The sequence below is a fragment of the Ranitomeya imitator genome, chromosome 6 (assembly GCF_032444005.1).
Source record: "Ranitomeya imitator isolate aRanImi1 chromosome 6, aRanImi1.pri, whole genome shotgun sequence".
In the NCBI taxonomy this organism is placed as follows: Eukaryota; Metazoa; Chordata; class Amphibia; order Anura; family Dendrobatidae; genus Ranitomeya; species Ranitomeya imitator.
In genome coordinates this window covers 483,785,548-483,810,323 of record NC_091287.1, presented here as the reverse complement: position 1 = coordinate 483,810,323, position 24,776 = coordinate 483,785,548, and the positions used below count along the sequence as shown (strand labels likewise).

Sequence of the window (24,776 nt, the reverse complement as noted above, 5' to 3'; positions counted from 1 at the left end):
AAATACTGTTAAATAGGGCCTGTGCTGTGCGTTACTATGGTGTATGTAGTGTACCCTGATTCCCCATGTATGCCGAGAAATACATTACCAAAGTCGGCGTTTTCGCCTGTCAATCAGGCTGGTCTGGTCAGGTGGGCGTGTTCACAGCGTTCTTTTCTTCCCCAGGTTTCCGTTGGTGGCGTAGTGGTGTGCGCATGTCCAAGGTCCGGATTCCCTGTGCCCACGTGAAGTTTGCATCTCGGCTTTGAGAAAATGGCCGCCGCGACCTCTTCTGCGCACGCGCGGCATCCCGCGGCCATTTTCCTGAAGCCCCGTGCAGCAGAGCACTACATCTGCGCACGCGCGGCCCCAGGAAGATGGCCGCCCGCACCGATGAAAGGAATGACAGCGCAGATCGCGCGCTGTGTCTTCACGTGGGCACAGGGAATCCGGACCTTGGACATGCGCACACCACTACGCCACCAACGGAAACCTGGGGAAGAAAAGAGCACTGTGAACACTCCCACCTGACCAGACCAGCCTGATTGACAGGCGAAAACGCCGACTTTGGTAATGTATTTCTCGGCATACATGGGGAATCAGGGTACACTACATAGACTATAGTAACGCACAGCGCAGGCCCTATTTAACAGTATTTATATCTCAATCTCAAAAAATGGGGTGACAGGTTCCCTTTAAAATGGAAAAAGTTCTGAAATGATTCTTCTTGGTATGATTATGGCAAAAACCTGGCATTTTAATAGAGGTGTGTAGACTTTTTATATCCACTGTAAATGCAAATACTTTAAGTGACTAGCTACTTTAAAAAACATTTATTGAAAATGCTGTACATTATGTAGGTTATGTGAAATGTTTTACAAAAAGTCCCCTCAATGGACTGCGACTCCAAAAATATCAGCATGTCTCTGGTTAAAGCACTGGTAGGAACACAGTAAGATTTTCACTGGTAACAGCTGAAGATTGTTTGACGTTTTCATTTTCTATTGAGAAAGAAAAAGAATTAAAAGGAATGAAAAAACAGTTATTTAAGCAAATATAATACATATATCCATCCCTAAATGATATGTAGAGGCTGAGGACCTGAGCACTGCCGTATGTGCCGGGCATGGACGCCAAACGCATCCAGAGGGCTGTATTCACCTGACAGAGGCCAAAGAGTGAATGGTGGTATTGTCGAAAAATGTCGCAACCATAGAAATAAAAAATATTATACATTATTATTCATTTTGCACAATCTACTTTTTATCTATCCACCTATCCATCTCATGTCAGAAATACCATAAAGAAAAAAACTCAAAATGCAAGAATTGATATTTTTTAGTTACCTGCTCTCCACCTCCTTCCAAAAAAAGAAGCGATCAAAATGTCTTTATTTACAAAATAGTATCAATAAGAACTACATCTGCACTATAAATCAAGCTTTCACATAGTTCCACTGACGGAAAAATAAAAACGCTACGGTATCTGAAATTGGAGACACAAACTAATGAAAAATAATTTATTTTAGTTTGGTATCGTTGTAACCATACTCATCTGAAGAATTTATGCTAGTAAACACCATAAAAACAAATCTAAAAAAAACAATGGTGGAACTGTGTGGTTTTTTTGTTTGTTTTTGTTTTTTTTAACTATTTCACTGCACTTGGAATTTTTTCCCCACTTTTCAGCACATTATTTACATGTACAGAAAAATACTATAATTGAAAGCTACAACTCATCCCACAAAAAAACAACACATCTAGGGTTATGTGGACGGAAGAGGAAAATGATAGGAGAAGGAAGAACAAAAGCGCAAACACACAGAATGGCCGGGTACCGGAGGAGGCAGTATGATCATTCTGTCCTCATACAGCACGGAGGAGATCTGCTACCAACAATGAGGTATAGGCCGCATGAATGCTCTATGGGGTCTGTGAAGGGCGAGTGTTTTGCTCCTTCGTCAGCTGGTTAATGACGTCTTTACATGGGCCAATGATCAGGAACACGTCATTTGGCCTAGTATCAGCAGGAGTATTATTCTGGCCACAGACATGAGATAGAAGTCAAAGAAACAAACAATCAGCCAAATGCCTCAATAACACGTCTGTATAATTTGGTTATAGGTGCACACTGGCCACTGGGAGTTTTTTTTAGACTCTAACTTCCTATTGCTCCAGGAACACCACATGTACATTAGCCACAATACTCATATTCCCAACTTGTGATGTATATACAGCAGTCCCAGTGTCTCCTATACATATGTAGTGTATATCCCACAAACTCAGGGTCTCCTATGTGATGCATACACGAGTCTCAGTGTCTTCTATGTGATGTACATACACATACAGCAGTCCCAGTGACTCCTAGGTGATGTATATACAGCAGTCCCAGTGACTCCTATTTGCTGCATATACACCAGTCTCTGGGTCTCGTACGTGATTTGTATATATAGCAGTCTCGGTTTCTCATATGTGATATGGAGCGCCCCCAGACACAGGGCCACGACGTTTCGGTACCGGGCCTCTCTGGTTCGGTTCTGAGGCAGTCACGGTGGCTAGACCCGGTCCGCGACCCTGCTAAGGGGCGTCCAATGAAAGGGATAGAGTACAGTCTGTCAGTAGTTCGTGACGCCACCTGTGGTGTTCGGTCAGGGCGACCGACGCTGCTGTGGGGTCCGCTGGGGTGATGGAATGGCAGCTGGATGGTATACCTTCCCACAGGTGAAGTATGTCCCCAGGGCTTCCCAGTAAGGTAGATGGTGATGGTGTGAGGTGCAGGCAATAACGAGGACACAGGGTTGCAGTCTCTTTACCTTTTACTGAAGGCTTCAGTACACTCAGTCCAGAGCACGTTCAACCGGGCTATCAGAGACCGGCCGGTCCGATGGGCACATCCAGAGTTTCCCTCGCAGATGGAAATCGTTGCCTACCAATAGCGCCTGTGTGTTGTAGTCCTTCCCTGCTGAGCATTCGGAATAGTCCTCACAACTGCTGTTTCTCTTCGTTCGTTCTCTACAGCTTTCTCTCTCTCTTTCTTTGGTTCCAGATGTTGCTAGTTTCTAACGTCCCCCAGATATGTTATGGCTAGGACGCCATCTGTGTGACGGGGAGGCTTGGAGGTCTTCCGGGACCCTAGAGACGCCCCTCTCCCAATGTTTCCCCCTATGTCTTCGTAGGTGTAGAAGGTAGACAGCCAACCTATAATCAACTGTCCAGCGGAATTTGAAGTAATGCGTGAAGTGAGTTACTCCTACGGTGATCCGGCCACCGACTACGCGCCTCAGTAAGATGTTGCCTTCCTCTCTCGGCACAACTCTTACTGGCTCTCCTTTGTGCTGATCTCGTTTACACTGTTCCACAATATTCTTCCCCTCTTGTCTCTTCCTTAGGATACCGCCGCAAGGTGTGCAGGCGCGGTTCCGTAACGTTCTGTCGCTAGGCACCTGCCAGGTTCCCACGCCTGACAGGGACTCCCCCTGTGTCTTCTCCCCGCAACACCCCCTGCCACGGGATGTTGCCTGGTTCCAACCCAGTCAGCTTCTGACTAACTTCCTCCCCAGCCCCTAGTTTTACCAGTGTGAGGAGTGGCCCAATAAATAAAGCCTTTTGCTCCCCCTAGTGGCCGGAGTGTGAAGTGTAATGTGTTCTGGTGATACCTGGTCAGGAGAACTCTTTAGTGCCATCGGACGTACCGCTACTCGCCTTGGGGCCATACTGCAACGACCAGGTCCCTGGGGCGCTGCAGATATACAGTATATACACCAGTATCGGTGTCTCCTATGTGATATACACTACTCAAAAAAAATAAAGGGAACACTAAAATCCCACATCCTAGATATCACTGAATGAAATATTTCAGTTGCAAATCTTTATTCATTACATAGTGGAATGTGTTAAAAACAATAAAACATAAATGATCAATGTACATCAAAATTAATATCCCACGGAGGTCTGGAGTTGGAATGATACTCAAAATCAAAGTGGAAAATCAAATTACAGGCTGATCCAACTTCAATGGAAATGCCTCAAGACAAGGTAATGATGCTCAGTATTGTGTGTGGCCTCCATGTGCCTGTATGAGCTCCCTACAACGCCTGGGCATGCTCCTGATGAGGCGGCGGATGGTCTCCTGTGGGATCTCCTCCCAGACCAGGACTAAAGCATTTGCCAACTCCTGGACAGTCTGTGATGCAACGTGATGTTGGTGGATTGAGCGAGACATGATGTCCCAGATGTGTTCACTCAGATTCAGGTCTGGGGAATGGGCAGGCCAATCCATAGCTTCAATTCCTTCATCTTGCAGGAACTGCTGACACTCCAGCCACATGAGGTTTGGCATTGTCCTGCATTAGGAGGAACCCAGGGCCAACCGCACCAGCATATGGTCTCACAAGGGGTCTGAGGATCTCCTCTTGGTACCTAATGGCAGTCAGGCTACCTCTGGCGAGATCTGTGCGGCCCTCCAAAGAAATGCCACCCCATACCAATACTGATCCACTGCCAAACCTGTCATGCTGAAGGATGTTACAGGCAGCAGATCGCTCTCCATGGCGTCTCCAAACTCTGTCACGTCTGTCACATGGTGCTCAGTGTGAACCTGCTTTCATCTGTAAAGAGCACAGGGCATCAGTAGCGAATCTGCCAATCATGATGTTCTGTGGCAAATGCCAATCATCCTGCACGGTGTTAGGCTGTGAGCACAACCCCTATCTGTGGACATCGGGCACTAAGACCATCCTCATGGAGTCGGTTTCTAACCATTTGTGCAGACACATGCCATGCACATTTGTGGCCAGCTGGAGGTCATTTTGCAGGGCTCTGGAAGTGCTCCTCCTGTTTCTCCTTGCACAAAGGCTGAGGTAGCGGTCCTGCTGCTGGGTTGTTGCCCTCCTACGGCCCCCTCCATGTCTCCTGGTGTATTGGCCTGTCTCCTGGTAGTGCCTCCAGCCTCTGGACACTAAGTTGACAGACACAGCAAACCTTCTTGACACAGCTCGCATTGATGTGCCATCCTCGATGAGCTGCAATACCTGAGCCACTTGTGTGGGTTGTAGAGTCCGTCTCATGCTACCACGAGTGTGAAAGCACAACCAACATTCAAAAGTGACCAAAACATCAGCCAGAAAGCATTGGTACTGAGATGTGGTCTGTGGTCCCCACCTGCAGAACCACTCCTTTATTGAGGGTGTCTTGATAATTGCCAATAATTTCCATCTGTTGTCTATTCCATTTGCACAAAAGCATGTGAAATTGATTGTCAAACAGTGTTGCTTCCTAAGTGGACAGTTTGATTTCACAGAAGTTTGATTTACTTGGAGTTATATTCTGTTGTTTAAGTGTTCCCTTTATTTTTTTTGAGCAGTGTATATACACCAGTCTTGGTGTCTCATATGTGATATACGGTATATACACCAGTCCCGATTTCTTGTATGTGATATATATACACCAGTCATGGTGTCTCCCATGTGCGGTATATACACCAATCGCAGTGTCTCCTATGTGCTGTCCACCTCTTAATGAATTTGTGGCATCGTTCAACTGCTGCTCACAAAAATTGCGGCAATTTATAACAGAATTGTGGACAAACCTGTTTGATGAATTTGGGCCACGATGTAAGTTTTTCTTTTTATTACCTTTTTCACATCCACAAATTTTACACATTCGAGCCACATGTCTAGAAACCACTTTCCACACAGGGCACAGGCATTTCTACTGCTCAGCAGTCTTCTAGCGTCGGGATAATACGTGATCTGTTCTCGCAGTAATTGGGAGCTTCCATTCCGCAGATGACTTAAAACAAATCTAGCTGTTAATTCCTGGAAGATAATGATAACACAGATAGTAAGCAATCATTATAGTCGGATCATTCTAGAAACCAGAACCAAGAGGAGGAAAAGGCGTAATGTGAGGGATCGGTAAGGAGATCGGCAATGGAGCAGAAGAGATGATGATCCATTCTCGGACTTTACAATTCTGGTCACACGGCTACATGCTTGCTAATTGGTAATCTGAATTATAATCCATATAATATGATAATCTTGCTTGCAGGATCAAAGTGAAATATAGTAATAATATTGGGAAATTTTACAACATTGCCTGACTGATAAAAATCATAGAAAAATATAAAAGTTAAAAAAAAAAAAAAAAAAAAATAATGGCTAAAACTTTTTCTTTTATTCGTTACATCCAGTACAGGCCCCGCGGGGAAGATGCATGAGAGAAGCTTCAGTCTTTGGATCAACAGCTGGCAGCTGAGCTTCTATTAGTCTGAATATTTTGCAATATTCTATCAAATACCATCACTTGCTGTAACAGCATCGATACTTCAGAAAGAAAATGTGTCATTAGAAAATGACCTATGGTTTAAATCATCATTTAAAAAATGTTACAAGTATTTTTTAAAAATGTTGATTTTTTTCATTATTTTCTTAAAAAACAAACACATGAATATTAGCAGCAATAGAACAACTCAGTCCCTATCTTTTGTATTGAAGCATCTAATGAGCATGTGCAAAGGAAACGGAAGGGAGGGGAAGCAGGGGCAGTTGTTTTCCCCTGTGTATAGAGGGGTCAGCTGTCATTGTAATCTTATCTCTAATGATAATGAGACTTCTGAAAAATCTTCTGCAAAAGAACTAAGTGTGAGTCTAAAAAAGCTAGAGTGGCCAGCGTGAAAATTGCAAGACTGCTATTTTTTTTTAATACAGGTTGTAAAATAGAAAATACGTGTAAGCACAAATTCTATTTAAATAGGTTATTTTCTAACTTCTAATAACACGTTAAAGATATAAAATCAATGTGAAAAATTTGCCACATTTTATACTGTCTTGTCAAATTTTACACTTTTTGTCAGTTAGCCAGGATTATTATGATTGCCCCAATATCCTACAAATTCTCCGGTCATATTGTTTATTATAGGGCCGTTGTAATGTCATTCTATTGGACTGCTGGACTCTAATCTACAAACTAATTCAGGGTAAAAAAAATTAGGGGTAAATTTACTATTCCCATCCAATACTCTGACAGCAGAACTTTACACTAGATATTCTGAAATGCAGCAAAGGTATCGCAACGACTCATGCTGGATCATAGATTGGGCGTCACTGTAGACAATTTGTCAAACTTTACACCACTCCTTCTTTCCGTCTACAGCCACACCCTCTTTCAGAATAAAACCACACCATATTTTCAGAATAAAAACACATCTCTATCACACAAAAAACGCACCCTCTTTCACAAAAAACACATCCTCTATCACAAAAACCACACCTTCTTTTAGAATAAAAACACATCCTCTATCACACAAAAAACACACCCTCTATCACAAAAACCACACCTTCTTTTAGAATAAAAACACATCTCTATCACACAAAAAACACACCCTCTATCACAAAAAACATATCCTCTATCACAAAAACCACACCTTCTTTTAGAATAAAAACACATCCTCTATCACACAAAAAACACACCCTCTATCACAAAAACCACACCTTCTTTTAGAATAAAAACACATCCTCTATCACACAAAAAACACACCCTCTTTCACAAAAAACACATCCTCTATCACAAAAACCACACCTTCTTTTAGAATAAAAACACATCCTCTATCACACAAAAAACACACCCTCTATCACAAAAACCACACCTTCTTTTAGAATAAAAACACATCCTCTATCACACAAAAAACACACCCTCTATCACAAAAACCACACCTTCTTTCAGAATAAAAACACATCCTCTATCACACAAAAAACACACCATCTTTCACAAAAAACACACCCTCTTTCAGAATAAAACCACACTATTTTTTTCACCATAAAACCACACCCCCTCACAATAAAACCACACCCTTTCAGATTAAAGCCACTCCCTCTGTCAGATTAAAGCCACGCCCTATTTAATAATAAAGCCAAACCCTCTTTCAGAATAAATACACCCTCTTTTCAGCTAAAGCCATGCCCTCTTTATGGTTAAAGCCATGTCCTTTTCTGACTAAAAATATACATCGCAATACAATGGACGAAGCATTTCATTGCGAAACGCGCGTTGGGTGTGGTGGATCCCCAGGAGTACTCCATAGGTAACTATGCATATGATTATCTATTCATAGACTTGTATTGCGATGTATATTTGTATTATGGTCTAATGCCAATGTGCTGCTTTTGTGCATAGCTACATATTACCATCCTCTTGTTATTTATACAATCATTTATTTACATGGTTGCACACATTCCTTGTTGGGTTACCTCCTGGGTTGCCCACCATATTTAGATGTACTTGTGGTTTTTTGCCCACCTTTTAAATATTGTATCTTAATTACTTTAATAAACATTATTGTTAGTTTTATTGGCCGTGTGTGAAGTTTTGGTCTTTTGGTGTATTTATAATCCTCTTTTTGCTAAAGCCACACCTTTTTTGATCAGCCACATCCTGTTGTTCTAGTCAACTCAAAAATGGCTAAAATACTTGGCACAGCATGTGTGATGACTGACTAGTCGTCTTCCCTACAGGCTTTACTGTACGCAGCCTGACCGTAAGAAGGGACGTGTGTGTAGACGTGCACGTTGGGGTCAGATCTCGGCTGATCACATCGCCACACAACAGCAATCACAAATAATAACACTTTCTGCTCATTTCTATAAACCGAATTACGGAACATTGATCCAAATCCCTCAGTGATCATGGTGATTGATTCTGCAGCATTTTTCTGTATTGCCTACCCAGGTTCTGGCACATTTTTACCTTTAGGGACAATATTTCCTCATCCTGGAGGGCAGACACGGGCGCCTTTACAAGCAGAGGATTTTCTTCACAGTATAGTTCTTGTAAAGGAACTTCATGCATCTGGAAACACAAATGAACAAACCTCTGTGTGACATTTGGTCTAATGCTATTTATGATGTTATGTAGTCAGAAAAACACACACATGACATTGTTTACAACCTACTGGAGGGTGTTTCTTTGTAAAGTCCTCCCCCATAAAGCAAAGGAGACAGTCCCTTTAATAGTTAAAGGGGTTGTCCAGTATATTTTCTCTTTAACTCCATTGGCTTCCTGTATTCCAAAATAAAGGCAGCTGTACTCACCCACTGCCGCTCCCACACTAGCTCCAATCTGCAGCCTTGGGCTTTGTGGATGTGGCTGCAGCATTTATTACTGTCCACATCATGTGACAGCTGCAGACAATCACTGGGCTCAGCTGTTATTATGGTGTAGCGCACCAAACGGCTGAGATAGTGACTGGCTGCATCTGTCATCAATATAGGCTAGATCATCAGTAAGGCTAGGTCATCAGTATAGGCTAGGGCATCAATGTAGGCTAGATCATCAGTATAGGCTAGGGCATCAATGTAGGCTAGATCATCAGTATAGGCTAGGTCATCAATATAGGCTAGGGCATCAATATAGGCTAGGGCATCAATGTAGGCTAGGGCATCAATGTCGGCTAGGTCATCAATATAGGCTAGGCCATCAGTATAGGCTAGGGCATCAGTATAGACTAGCTCATCAATGTAGGCTAGGTCATCACTATAGGCTAGGTCATCACTATAGGCTAGGGCATCAGTATAGGCTAGGGCATCAGTATAGGCTAGGGCATCAGTATAGGCTAGGGCATCAATATAGGCTAGGCCATCATTATAGGCTAGGGCATCAGTATAGACTAGCTCATCAATGTAGGCTAGGTCATCACTATAGGCTAGGGCATCAGTATAGACTAGCTCATCAATGTAGGCTAGTGCATCAGTATAGGCTAGTGCATCAGTATAGGCTAGGGCATCAGTATAGGCTAGGGCATCAGTATAGACTAGCTCATCAATGTAGGCTAGCTCATCAATGTAGGCTAGGTCATCACTACACTATAGGCTAGGGCATCACTATAGGCTAGGGCATCAATATAGGCTAGATCATCAATATCTGATCAGTTCGGTATCCAACTGCAGCCAATACACAGATGACAGACCTATACTGTACAGCTCCGGCTCCGCAACTGATAACCTGTTTGCCACAAGCACCGAGAACAGATGATCCATGGGTGAACTGACTGTCAGACCCCTACCAATATGATATTGATGATTTATTCCAAGAATGGGTCATCAGTATAAAAGTAGTGAAGCAACCCTTTAAATGAGTATTCCCATCTCCAAGATCCTATCCCAATGTTTAGTAGGTGTAATATTAATAATATTAGCAAATACCTCCAACTAGAAATGTAGTTTCGTTCTTCAGATCCGCTGTGTCGATTACCTCATGTAGGGAATTCCAGTAGCTTAGATATCCATGGTTACGACCACTCATATAGTGACTAGTGTTGAGCGATACCTTCCGATATCCAGAAGTATCGGTATCGGATTGGATCGGCCGATATACAAAAAATATCGGATATCGCAGATACTGATACCCGATACCAATGCAAGTCAATGGGACACAAATATCGGAATGTAAATAAGCCCTTTCTGTCCTTCTACATCCTGTTCCGGAGGGGGGAAGAGAGTGGGCGGTGCGTGGGCGGACACTGTGCGTGTCTGTGTGTGCGGGCGGCGTCTGTGCGGGCCTGCTGGGGATCTGTACGGGCCTCTCGGGGGTCTGTGCGGGCTTACCGGGGCTCTGTGCGGCATGCCGGAGCTATCAGGGAATATATTGGTTGTTTGTATTTTCATATTTTTTTACAGATGACACTGGCTTTGGGGAACAAAGTGACAAGTAATGGTATGAACTCTGTTTAATGTACTGTATGTCTGTATGTATGTATTGTATGAATGTATTATATGTAGTATGTATTTTTTTTTTTTTCTCAATCACCACATTAGGCTGGTTTCACATTTGCGTTTTTTTTTTTTGCGTTTTTGCGGTAATAAACGCAAAAAAACCATGCGTTTTTTCCCATTTATTTAACATTAAAAACGCATGCTTTTTTTGCATGCGTTTTTGCAACGCATGCGTTTTTCTCTGCATGCGTTGTGTTGCAGAAATGTAACATGTAGTAGTTTTTGCGGCGTTTTTTTTTTTGCCACAAAAAAACGCATGCGTTTTTTTGCGGCAAAAAAACCTATTGATGTCTATGTAAACGCATGCGTTTTTAAGCACATGCGTTTGTTTGCATTAAAAACGCATGCGTTTAAAAAAAAAAAAAAAAACAGAAAACACACTGATATGCCACCCCCCACCATAAAGGTGATAAAGGGATCCTAACCCTAACCCTAAAGGGATCCTAACCCTAACCCTAAAGGGATCCTATCCCTAACCCTATCCCTAAACCTATCCCTAAAGGGATCCTAACCCTAACGCTAAAGGGATCCTAACCCTACCCCTACCCCTAATCCCGTTAGGGTTAGGGTTAGGATCCCTTTAGGGTTAGGGTTATGATCCCTAACCCTACCCCTAACCCTGACTATTTCTGTTTATAGTGGGTTTTTTACTTTATTTTGATGATTGGCAGCTGTCACACATTTCTCAGCATGCGTTTAAAAAACGCAAACGCATGAAAACACGCATGTAAACGCGTTAACGCCGCGTTTTTTTCACCACATGCAAAAACGCATGCGTCAAAAAAACGCCGCGTTTGCATGCGTTTACATGCGTTTTTTTTCACCATGCGTTTTTTTTTTAAACGCATGCGTTTTGAAACGCAAGTGTGAAACCAGCCTTAGCCGGATGATGGGACTACTACTGTCCCATTATTGGCTAATGTGTCAATCACTGTCACTGTAGTAGGCATCGTCTGATGGGAATTGTAGTCCCATCGGACGATGCCTGCACACACGCACAGAGCCCCGACACGCTGCACAGAGCCCCGGCACACACGCACAGAGCCCCGGCACACACGCACAGAGCCCCCCGCAGACATGCACATACCCCCCCACAGTCACGCACAGACCCCGCCCGCACACACACACACATGCAGTCTCCGTCCACGCACCGCCTACACTCCATTATAGTGCATCATTGCACTATAGGAACTTCCGATTCCGGTATCCGATATCGCAAAAGTGTCAGAACTTGGTATCAGAATTCCGATACAGCGAATGTCGGCCGATACCCGATATTTGCAGTATCGGAATGCTCACACTAATAGTGACAGTTAGTGAGACAGCTCTTAGTGTCTAATGTAATGCAGCGGTAGCATCGTACGCAGTGACCCACAAAGTTCCAAAAGTCTCTTTAATGTGTTTCCTCACAGCATTAAAGTCCAATTCACACAAATGCTTATAACTTCAATGTATATTATCAGTGTTCAGATCACACCAGTTCATATGGCTTTAGATTTACAGTCCCTAAACAGGCCAGACTTCCCTTGTCCAGTTTCCCTAGGCGACAGCACACCATAATACAGTCTCCATATACACAGCCTCATATGTTGCAGACACTACACATGCCAGCCCCCTCCGACTAGTTCCCGTGGGTGTCCTGCATCACTGTATCACAGTCTCTTTACTCACACAGCCGTACACAGCCCAGGATATACTCCAGATAGCAGCCGGGTACCATATCCACCTGTTTGCAATCGTTACACATGCTAGTCCTCTTTCGGGCACAGGACATCCACCTCCGGGCACAACACTGTCCACATCTGTCTCTTTTGGGCACAGGACTGTCCACATCCATCTCTTTTGGGCACAGGACATCCACCTCCGGGCAGAGGACTGTCCACATCCGACCCTTACGGTCACAGGACATCCACCTCCGGTCACAGGACTGTCCACATCCAAGACCAGTACCATGGACGACTTGCATCGCTGTATGCGCTGTGGGTGACAGGCTATACAGTTGCCCTGGGTGCTGGCTCCACTGGCCTGTGCCTCCATGCACTCAGCCAGCACTCTACAGGCCTCTGCTCTGCACAAAAGCACACACCAGACTGACACTCAGGTTGCACCACAAACCCATACCTCTTACTGCAGGGCTTTTAACACACACAAACCTGTGGCCTTCAGCCACATGGAAAACCCATATCGGAAATCCGTGACTCCCATTCACACCTATGGACTTCATCCATCTGCATGCACAACCTGGGGAGAACACACAGCGACCCCTACCTGTGACACAAGTCACTACCTCACATTGCAATCACAGCAACACCTGCTACTGCCATGCAGACCTATGGCCTTCATACGCCTCTGAGCGCATTCTGGGGAGCACAAACAGCACCCCCTAGCTGTAAGAAGGGTCACAGCCTCACACTAAGCTATTGCAATGCCTGCACATAAAGTAAGTGACATAGCGAATCTGAAGAACTATACTAAATTTCTAATTGGAGGTATTTGCTAATATTATTATTATTACACCTACTACATATTGAGATAGGATTTCTCAAGTTGCGAATACCCCTTTAACCCCTTAGTGACAGAGCCAATTTGGTACTTAATGACCAGGCCAATTTTTGCAATTCTGACCACTGTCACTTTATGAGGTTATAACTCTGGAACGCTTCAACGGATCCCGCTGATTCTGAGATTGTTTTTTCGTGACATATTGTACTTCATGTTAGTGGTAACATTTCTTCGATATTACTTGCGATTATTTATGAAAAAAAACGGAAATATGGCGAAATTTTTTTTAATTTTGCAATTTTCAAAATTTGTATTTTTATGCCCTTAAATCAGAGAGATATGTCACGAAAAATAGTTAATAAATAACATTTCCCACATGTCTACTTTACATCAGCACAATTTTGGAAACAAAATTTTTTTTTGTTAGGGAGTTATAAGGGTTAAAAGTTGACCAGCAATTTCTCATTTTTACAACACCATTTTTTTTTAGGGACCACCTCACATTTGAAGTCATTTTGAGGGGTCTATATGATAGAAAATAATGAAGTGTGACACCATTCTAAAAACTACACCCCTCAAGGTTCTCAAAACCACATTCAAGAAGTTTATTAACCCTTTACGTGTTTCACAGGAACTGAAACAATGTGGAAGGAAAAAATGAACATTTAACTTTTTTTTGCAAACATCTTAATTCAGAACCATTTTTTTTATTTTCACAAGTGTAAAAACAGAAATGTAACCATAAATTTTGTTATGCAATTTCTCCTGAATACGCCAATACCCCATATGTGGGGGTAAACCACTTTTTGGGCGCACCGCAGAACTTAGAAGTGAAGGAGCGCCGTTTGACTTTTTCAATGCAGAATTGGCTGGAATTGAGATCGGACGCCATGTCACGTTTAGAGAGCCTCTGATGTGCCTAAACAGTGGAAACCCCCCACAAGTGACCCCATTTTGGAAACTAGACCCCTTAAGGAACATATCTAGATGTGTGGTGAGCACTTTGAACCCCCATGTGCTTCACAGAAGTTTATAACGTAGAGCCGTGAAAAAAAAAATTGCATTTTTTTCTACAAAAATGATCTTTTTGCCCACAAATTTTTATTTTCACAAGGGTAACAGGAGAAATTAGACAACAAAAGTTGTTGTGCAATTTCTCCTGAGTACGTCGATACCCAATATGTGGGGGTAAACCACTTTTTGGGTGCACCGCAGAGCTTGGAAGAGAAAGAGTGCCGTTTTACTTTTTCAATGTAGAATTGGCTGGAATTGAGATCGGACGCCATGTCGCGTTTGGAGAGCCCCTGATGTGCCTAAACAGTAGAAATCCCCCACAAGTGACCCCATTTTGGAAACTAGACCCCCCATGGAACTTATCTAGATGTGTGGTGAGAACCTTGAATGCCCAAGTGCTTCACAGAAGTTTATAATGCAGAGTCATGAAAATAAAAAAAAAATTTTTTTCCACAAAAAAGATATTGTAGCCCCCAAGTTTTTATTTTCACAAGGGTAACAGGAGAAATTGGACTGCAATAGTTGTTGTCCAATTTATCCCGAGTACGCTGATGCGCCATATGTGGGGGTAAACCACTGTTTGGGCGCACGGCAGAGCTCGGAAGGGAAGGAGCGCCTTTTTGGAATGCAGACTTTGATAGAATGGTCTGTGGGCATTATGTTGCGATTGCAGAGCCCCTGATATACCTAAACTGTAGTAACCCCCCACAAGTGACCCCATTTTGGAAACTAGACCCCCCAAGGAACTTATCTAGATGTGTGGTGAGAACTTTGAATGCCCAAGTGCTTCACAGAAGTTTAGAATGCAGAGTCGTGAAAATAAAAAATATTTTTTTTTTCACAAAAAAGATATTGTAGCCCCCAAGTTTTTATTTTCACAAGGGTAACAAGAGAAATTGGACGCCAGAAGTTGTTGTCCAATTTATCCCGAGTACGCTGATGCCCCATATGTGGGGGTAAACCACTGTTTGGGCGCACGGCAGAGCTCAGAAGGGAGGGAGCACCATTTGACTTTTTGAGCGCAAAATTGGCTGTCGTGTTTGGAGACCCCCTGATGTACCTAAACAGTGGAAACCCCCCAATTCTAGCTCCAACCCTAACCCCAACACACCCCTAACCCTAATCCCAACCTGATCCATAATCCTAATCACTAACCCTAACCATAATCACAACCCTTACCCCAAAACAACCCTAATGTCAACCCTAACCATAACCCTAATCAAAACCCTAAATCCAACACACCCCTAATCCTAATCTCAACCCTAACCTCAAACCTAACCCTAATCCCAATACACCCCTAATCACAACCCTAACCTTAACCCTAATCCCAAACCTAACCCTAATCCCAAGCGTAACCCTAATGCCAACCCTAACCCTAATACCAACCCTAATCCAAACCCTAACCCTAATCCCAGCTCTAACCCTAACTTTAGCCCCATCCCTAGCCCTAACTTTAGCCCCAACCCTAACCCTAGCCCTAAGGCTACTTTCACACTTGCGTCATTTGGCATTCCGTTGCAATCCGTCGTTTTGGACAAGAAACGGATCCTGCAAATGTGCCCGCAGGATGCATTTTTTGCCCATAGACTTGTGTTGCCGACGGATCGTGACGGATGGCCACACGTCGCGTCCGTCGTGCACTGGATCAGTTGTGTTTTGGCGGAGCGTCGGCACAAAAAAAGTTCAATGAAACGTTTTTTTGTACGTCGCATCCGCCATTTCTGACCGCGCATGCGTGGCCGTACTCCGCCCCCTCCTCCCCAGGACATAGATTGGGCAGCGGATGCGTTGAAAAACTACAGCTGCTGCCCACGTTGTGCACAATTTTCACAACGTGCGTCGGTATGTCGGGCCGACGCATTGCAACGGCCCCGTACCGACGTAAGTGTGAAAGAAGCCTAACCCTAGATTTAGCCCCAACCCTAACCCTAAATTTAGCCCCAACCCTAACCCTAAATTTAGCCCCAACCCTACCCCTAACCCTACCCCTAACCCTACCCCTAACCCTAATTTTAGCCCCAACTGCTGTTCTCCTGCCGGCTGGCAGATGGAGACAGATGGCGGGCGCACTGGGCATGCGCCCGCCATTTTCTTCTGCCGGCGGCCAGGAGGAGCAGCAAGAGGATCCAGGGACACAGGTGAGTATTGTAGGGTCCCCGAATCCCCCTATTTCTCTGTCCTCTGATGTGCGATCACATCAGAGGATAGAGAATTACACTTTACTTTTTTTTTTTTTTTTGCGGTCGCCGGTAAACAGTTAATTACCGGCGATCGCAAAACAGGGATCGGTAAAACCGACCCCGATCATGCTCTTTGGGGTCTCGGCTACCCCTGGCAGCCGAGACCCCAAAGATTCTCCCGGTGCCGGCCGGCGGGCGCACTGCGCCCGCCATTTTGAAGATGGCGGCGCCCACCGGGAGACACGAGGAGCATCGGGGGAGCTAGGTGAGTATTGGGGGGCCACCTGGGACCCCTTTTCTCTGTCCTCCGATGTGCGATCACATCGGAGGACAGAGAAATTAAAAAGAGATCGCGTTTTCTTTTTTCTTTTTTTTTTTTTTTTGCGATCGCCGGTAAACGGTTAATTACTGGCGTTCGCAAATGCGGGGTGGGTTAAAAACCCCCCGAATCATGTTCTCTGGGGTCTCGGCTACCCCCGGCAGCCGAGACCCCGGAGAAAATCGGCCTCTGGGGGGCGCTATTTACTTTTTCCACAGCGCCGTTAATTAACGGCGCTGTGGTTTAAGTACCCTTAGCGGCCGCCGTTAAAAGGCGTATCGGCGGTCGCTAAGGGGTTAAGTAAAGAAAACCAAAGGAGCAAATAAAACATAAAAAATGTAACCACTTTAAACCAAAAATTAAGCCGCTTTAAGGCTATGTTCACATTTGCTTTTGGAGCCCCTTTCGCAGACTTGGTTAAAATACCAGTTTTATAGTGAAAGGACATACTCCCTTATGGAAATGTAGCAGCCCCCATTATAGTCAATCGTCGGTGTCCATCATGAGATGGATCTGACGTAGGTGTCATTTTCGTTGTTCTGTGACAGAACACAGGTGTGATCAAAGCACAACAAATTATTATCCCCACTAGATGGTGGCCCGATTCTAATGCATCGGGTATTCTAGAATATGCATGTCCTCGTAGTATATTGCCCAGTCACGTAGTATATTGCCCAGTCACATACTATTATTGCCCAGCCACGTAGTATATTGCCCAGCCACGTAGTATATTGCACAGACACGTAATATACAGCACAGAGCCACGTAGTATATTGCCCAGCCACGTAGTATATTGCCCAGACACGTAATATACAGCACAGAGCCACGTAGTATATTGCCCAGCCACGTAGTATACAGGACAGACACGTAGTATATTGCGTAGCCAGGTAGTATATTGCCCAGTCACGTATGTAACAGGTTAAAAAAGAAAAAAGAAACATACTCAACATCCGAAGAGCCCGTGTAGTTTCGGCGCTTGTGTGCGGTGTCCGGTCCCAGGATTGGTATGAGCGCAGGACCTTCCAAGGCGTCGCGGTCACATGACCGTGGGGTCGCGGTCACATGACCGTGATGTCATGAAGGGTCCTTCTCCCATAGCATCTTTGGAAGCGGAACCTGCCGCTTGCAGTGCCGAGGAGAGGACGCGACGGCGGAAGGTGAGAATAAGGTTTTTTTTTTTAATTATTATTATTTTTAACATTAGATCGTTTTACTATTGATGCTGCATACGCAGCATCAACAGTAAAAAGTTGGGGACACACAGGGTTAATAGCGGCGGTAACGGAGTGCGTTACCCGTGGCATAACGCGGTCCGTTACCGCCGGCATTAACCCTGTGTTAGCGGTGACCGGAGGGGAGTATGCGGGCGACAGGCACTGACTGCGGGGAGTAAGGAGCGGCCATTTTCTTCCGGACTGTGGTCGTCGCTGCTTGGTCGCAGCAGCCATGACAGGCAGCTGGCGAGACCAATCAGCGAATGAATAACCGTGACAGAAGGACAGACAGACAGACGGAAGTGACCCTTAGACAATTATATAGTAGATTGGAACGATGCAGCTAAGCCAAAAACCCGGCGGCACCATTCATTGTGTGCAGGAGTCACAGTATGAAGGGCAGTGACTGCTCAACTACAGATCCAGGCTGGCAGCACCATGACCGATTGTCCGGTCTTGAGTCACTGATCACATTTTGGATACGTTTACTCATTACCATCTCTGGGAGAACTGGTATCTAAGCCAGGAGAAACTTGGGAATACCAGTAAGAGCTACATTTGTCAGCTCATTACGTCAAAGGATTCCTTGTCAGCTGGATGGCAGCATACATGTGAGCACTTCGATAGAGCTAAAGATATTAAGGAGATGTTGCGGACAATAAAATGTGACTGCCTTTTTTTATGCGCCGTGTCAGGCATTACTGCGAAACCCTATTTACTTCAATAGGTATGACGTGTAATACTAGACACGGACTGTGGGGGAGAGGGGCAAAGATTCCTCGGAGTATTAAAAAGCTTTCTGTTCTCTGGGCGACCGCTTTAATTTGAAGGATTTATTACTTACCCTGGATGGAAAGGTCTGTATCTGATTTCCTGCAACATCCAGAATTTTCAACATCCTCAACCTACAAAGCCCCTACAGATAAAACAATGCACATATGTAAGATGGAGACTACACATTATGGAAAACAATTAGCCTCATGGACTAATTAAATGGGTTTTCTAGGATTAAGAAATTGATGAACTATCCTTTATTAAGGGGTTTTCTAAGAATGTATTAAAGGGAACCTGTCACCCCGTTTTTTCAGTAGGAGATAAAAATACCGTTAAATAGGGCCTGAGCTGTACTTTACAATAGGGTATTTTTTGTCCCCTGATTCCCCACCTATGCTGCCGAAATACCTTACAAAAGTGTCCTTTTTCGCCTGTCAATCAGGCTGGTCAGGTCAGATGGGCGTGGTCACAGCGCTGTTTTTCCCCCACATCTTGCTTAAGTTCCCGTTGGTGGCGTAGTGCTTCTCGCATGCGCAAGTGCCGAATGCACTGCGCAGCGGTCGAAAAAGAGCGTGCTCGCCGCTATTCAGCGGTTTCTCGGTGGGCGCGGCCATCTTCCTGAGGCCGCGCGTGCGCAGATGGAGTCTCCTGCTTCCCGGGGCTTCAGGAAAATGGCCGCGGGATGCCGCGCGTGCGCAGATGGACATCGCGGCGGCCATTTTCCTGAAGGCCCTATTTAACGGTATTTTTATCTCCTACTGAAAAAACGGGGTGACAGGTTCCCTTTAAAATGGCTCCCCAGTCAGTTGAGACACAGGTCTCAGAAGTTGTGTTTTTCAGACTGCAGCCAGTCCTTACAAGTGTCTAGGATGGATAGTTGTTTGAATTACATGCCGGGCCATTTTATTACACTCTTGGTGAAACCCTTTAAGGCCCTGACATGATAAAAAGCTGTCGACTGAACAATCATTCGGCAGATAGCCGTTTTCCCTGACTCTCCCATACACAGGATTGCTTGGCTCGGCCTAGGATTTCTGTGTTTTCTATGAGATAGATGATGTCAGACTCCCCTGAATGTGGGTTATCTTCAGGAGAGGATAAGGATCAGCTGTTGGAATCCCAACAAATGATGTCGGGAGAGAGTCAGCAGAGCCCCATATACATTAGACCAAAGGCCGATTCAGCTGACTTTACTGTCATTTGTGGGGTAAGAGTGGCAGAGGTCCGACACTCAGTCAGATTAAAACAGTGATCCGCTGACAGCCGGACAGAAATAGTGAATAGAGCCAAGAGAGCACAGCGCCATTTAATGTGTAGTGGCCATACCTGGGTACTGCAGCACGGCTCCTAATCAATAGGTGTTGAGCTGTAATAACTGAGACCAATCACAACACACAGTGAATGGAGCAGAAAACAGCTGCTTGGTGGGGATGCTAGCTGTTGGGCCCCCAATCACTCTCATATTGATAACCTATCCCAGGGTTAGATCAGCAATTTAGTAAACCTAGAAAACCTTTAAAAAAGTGCCCATTAATATAAAGAAAAAAATCAACTAAACCACACCAATTTGGGTAGGATTGGCCAAAAATGTTATGTGCATCAATGTGCAAATATCCCCCCAATACATGGTGACAGGAGAAAGGATTGAGCATGTTGAATTTCAAAGTTCTTTCTTTTGTTCTTAGTGCGAACATGGCCTATGTTCCCTATCAGTATTTGGTCAGTATGTTACATCAGTATTTGTAAGACACAACCATGAGTGGGTGATAAATACAGAAGTGGTGCATATGTTTCTATTATAATTTTCCTCTGATTGTTCCACTCCTGGTTTTGGCTTACAAATAATCAGAGGAAAATTATAATAGAAACATATGCACCACTTCTGTATTTAACACCCACTCATGGTTTTGTCTTACAAATACTGATGTAACATACTGACCAAATACTGATAGTGTGAACATGGCCTTACTCTTCTTTGCCCTCTGGAAACACATGAATGCCCGTTGTGAGGCAGTGACCCCTGTTACAGCTAGGGGGTGCTGTTTGTGCATGAGGGCGCATTGCAGTCACAGGTGTAGCAATGATTACAATGGGGAAGCAGTGACTGATTAAAAGCCCTGTAGTAGTGGGGGAGGTGTGTCAGTGTTGGTTTGGAAGCAGACAGAGCAGTTGTCTGCAGAGCACTCCCTGTGTGAGGCAACACAGGGGCAAGAGGAACCAAAGAGACTGACACCCTGAGTCTCGGTCACCCAGGGTAACTGGACAAAGGGAAGTCCAGCCTGTTTAGGGACTGCAAACATAAAGCTGTGTACTATGTATTCTTATGGATTGTGTGAAGTAACACATTAAAGGAACGTTTTGTTTGAATTTGCTTGGGTCACTGCCATTTTCACTGCATACGGTGATACCACTCTACTACAGCGTATATAGGGGAAGTCAGAAGGAATAGAAGTCCAGCTTTCCAAAATCATACATTTGACTTCTTAGCAGTGATCTGCTAGGCTTTACTTTCATCCTCTTAGCATAACCCATTCTTCAAAAGCCCAACACCACGGTCAGTCACAGAGAAGGCTCGTCTGTCACATGACTACAATATTTGAGCTTTAAAAACAGGCAATTGACCAAACATGAGAATAGAACATATGTTTCTCACCTCTGGCAGGCCATAAAGATTGTTCCGGTAGACCCGCAGCTCCTTCAGGTTGCTCAGACTGCCGATCTGCTCTGGGAGCATCTCCAGTTGGTTATTTCCAAGGTGCAGCTCACAAAGGTTTGGTAGGACACACAACTCTTTGGGGATGTTGTGTAGACAGTTGTGGCTTATACTGAGTTTTTCAAGACCTTGTAGCCTACATAGAGCACATTAAGAAGTGAGGTACGCAGCTGGCTGATGTTATTTTATGTATGACACATGCAAAACATGTAAAAACATGAAGGTTAAGTTCTCATGATCAGTTTTTGGTGAGCGTCGGAAGTTGCCTCTTTTGGCCACGCAAAATAAACAGTCTTACAGTTGCGGCTAAGGATAGGATTTATAGAAACCTCCTGCCCGCTGTGCTTCTTCTTTATGCAGCATAATCTGACCTGCGGTGCGTCAACTTGTCAATTTCTCTTGCGGGTACACTGAGATTTATGTGGAGATTTTCCCCAAAGAATTATATTACATGCAGAAAAGCCTAATTTACCTAAGGCTACGTTCCCACAATGAGTTTTTGGTGAGTTTTTTTTATCCTGATCCTATTTTAACTAATGACTGCACAAAAAGAAAAGACTTAAAAGGGTAACTATATGTGCACTTTTTATCTATAGTGATATAACAATATTGTGTGGACATGATCCCGGACTCCGTATAGAAATGACCCTCGGTGAGTAATTCAGACAGAGGAAAAACAGAACCAAGATGATGGAAAATATTAATAAAGTGAATCATTTACTATTTAACGCATAGATATGCCGTGGTGATGCACTGATATTAATAGAAGGCGCATGTCTCTACAGGCTGCAGTGTCTCCATAGTGAGGTAATACAGCTTATTACATGACTCCAACTATAGTCAGGTCATTCCTAATTGTAGGTTACACATGTGAATAGAAGCATATCACGCACCAGCACTTTTTATCATGGCCTTCCACTACATATGGTGAGGCACACATCACTTTGTCTGCCTGGTGAGGCCTTAGGCTATGTGCACACGGTGCGGATTTTGCTGCGGATCCGCAGCAGATTGGCCGCTGCAAATTCGCAGCTGTTTTCCATGCGGTGTACAGTACCATGTAAACCTATGGAAAACCAAATCCGCTGTGCCCATGGTGCGGAAAATACCGCGTGGAAACGCTGCATTGTATTTTCCCGCAGCATGTCAATTCTTTGTGCGGATTCCGCAGCGGTTTACACCTGCTCCACAATAGGAATCCGCAGGTGTCAAACCGCAGGTGAAATCCGCACAAAATCTGCAGGAATTCCGCAGTAAATCCGCAGGTAAAACGCAGGGCGTTTTACCTGCAGATTTAGCAAAACCGGTGCCGAAAAATCAGCACACGATTCCGCAACGTGTGCACATAGCCTCAGCACCTGCTTAGTCTGTCTGATGAGGTAAAGTAAAAATAAAAGATTGGGAAGCACAGGTGTAAATAGCGAAAAAAATAGAAGAAAGAAAGTGATATGTCTGCCTAAATATGTGTTTATAGGGTACACACAAAAACGGGGACACTGGGAACTAACCTGATAGTCTGAGATAGTACAGTCCAGAGTTTTGGTACAGCATGAGATATTGGACGTATTGGAGTTGGAGGTTTGTTTAATGGAGGATATTAGACTCAGATAATTAGCAGAACAGAGAGTACAAGTACAGGGCAGACAGATGAGGGAGGAGATGTAGGTGGAACAGTTCTGTGGAGAGGACAGGCAGGGTGGTACACAAACATGAGGGAAGAGATATATGGTAGTGCAACACTGAATAGCACGGTGTCCGGAGGTAGATAAACGAGGAGATGTAGACCATTGCATCATTGTGAGGAAGATGGGTAAGGCTAGGATCATATTGCGTTAATGTGACCGCGCTAACGGACAGCGTTGCACGGCGAAATTAACGCCGTGCAACGCGTCCGTTAGCGCGCCCATTAACAGCAATGGGGACGCGCATCACTAGCCCGTGCCATTTTCAGCACGCGCTAGCGATGTGCCGGTGTTTTGTGGCGCGCCGCGGACGCTGCTTGCAGCGTCCGCGGCGCGCCCGAGGTCCGTTCCCCGCTCTCGCAGATCGGAGATCTGCGAGAGCGGGGACGTTTAACACGACCCCATAAAACAACATTGCGTTAGCGCAATCTGCTAGCGCTAGGCGCTAAACGGATTGCACTAACGCAATATGAACCTAGCCTAAGGCTGGGTTCACACTGCGTTAGTGCAGTCCGTTCAACAAATCCGTTAAACGGACTGCACTAACGCAAGTGCCGACTTTGGCACTGCGCTAGTGCAGATGGAGCATCTGCTAGCTCCATCTGCGCTAGCAGTGCGCTCGCAGTGACGGACCCGGAAACGCTGCAGCCCACGTCTCGGGTCCGTCACTCAATGATGGCACATCGCTAGCGCACGCCCACTGTGGGCGTGCGCTAGCGATGCGTTCGCCATTGCAAGTAATGGCGGCGTTAACGGACTGTTACACCGCGTTATGCCGCGGTGTAACGCAGTCCGTTAAACGGGTTCACACAACGCAGTGTGAACCCAGCCTAAGGTGGTAGATAAGTGAGAGGAGATTTAGGGTTGTGCAGCCCCTTGGAGTGAACAGACTGAGTAATGAGGATGAAGGAGATGTACATTGGTGTGCAAAAGTATTCACCCCTTTGGTATTTTCCGTGTTTGTCTACCTCACAACCTGGAATTTCACTGTTGCTTTTTAAGGTTTAATCAGTTCATGTAAAGTACATGCCTACAACTGTGAACATTTGGTTTTCTTTTTATTGTGAAGCAAATAACAAATAGGACAAAACAACTCAAAATTTCTGTGTGCATAACTATTCACCCCTTAAAGTCAGTGCTTTGTACTTATGATGGTGAATAGGGTTGAGCGAAACGGATCGTTCATTTTCAAAAGTCGCCGACTTTTGGCAAAGTCGGGTTTCATGAAACCCGACCCGATCCCTGTGTGGGGTCGGCCATGCGGTACGCGACTTTTGTGCCAAAGTCGCGTTTCGTATGACGCGCTTGGTGCCATTTTTTTCAGCCAATGAAGGAGCGTGGGCAGAGTGATGACATAGGTCTTAGGGGCGTGGACGCCTATCGTCATCTTGTCGCTTGTGCGCTGTAGCGATTTGAAATGTGTAACACCAGCTTTTTGAGAGAGAGAGAGACCATTGACTTTGCATTGGGTTTCGTGTTTCGGTCGATCCCCGACTTTTCGCCATAATCGGCCGATTTCACTCGACTTTAGAGATAGTCGGGTTTCGCGAAACCTGACTCGACCCTAAAAAAAGTAAAAGTCGCTCAACCCTAATGGTGAAGATGCCAGGGCCACGTAAACAACAGAGGGATAC

The 24,776-nt window shown here is 44.8% G+C and overlaps 1 protein-coding gene across 3 annotated transcripts in view; it reads right to left on the bottom strand.

Moving 5' to 3' along the window:
• Positions 1-761: 761 nt before the first annotated feature.
• LRRC69 (leucine rich repeat containing 69) overlaps positions 762-24,776 on the bottom strand; it is a 72,300-nt gene continuing 48,285 nt past the window's right edge. The window contains exons 4-8 of one of the 3 annotated variants that reach the window (XM_069731598.1): positions 21,401-21,596; positions 18,818-18,889; positions 8,721-8,822; positions 5,612-5,794; positions 769-980 (exon numbers count right to left, since the gene is read on the bottom strand). In XM_069731598.1, the coding sequence (XP_069587699.1) occupies positions 870-980; positions 5,612-5,794; positions 8,721-8,822; positions 18,818-18,889; positions 21,401-21,596 (664 nt within the window). In that variant the 3' untranslated portion in view covers positions 769-869. Of the gene's footprint in view, positions 981-5,611; positions 5,795-8,720; positions 8,823-18,817; positions 18,890-21,400; positions 21,597-24,776 lie in introns of all 3 variants that reach the window. The other 2 variants (XM_069731600.1, XM_069731599.1) reach the window with 2 other exon arrangements.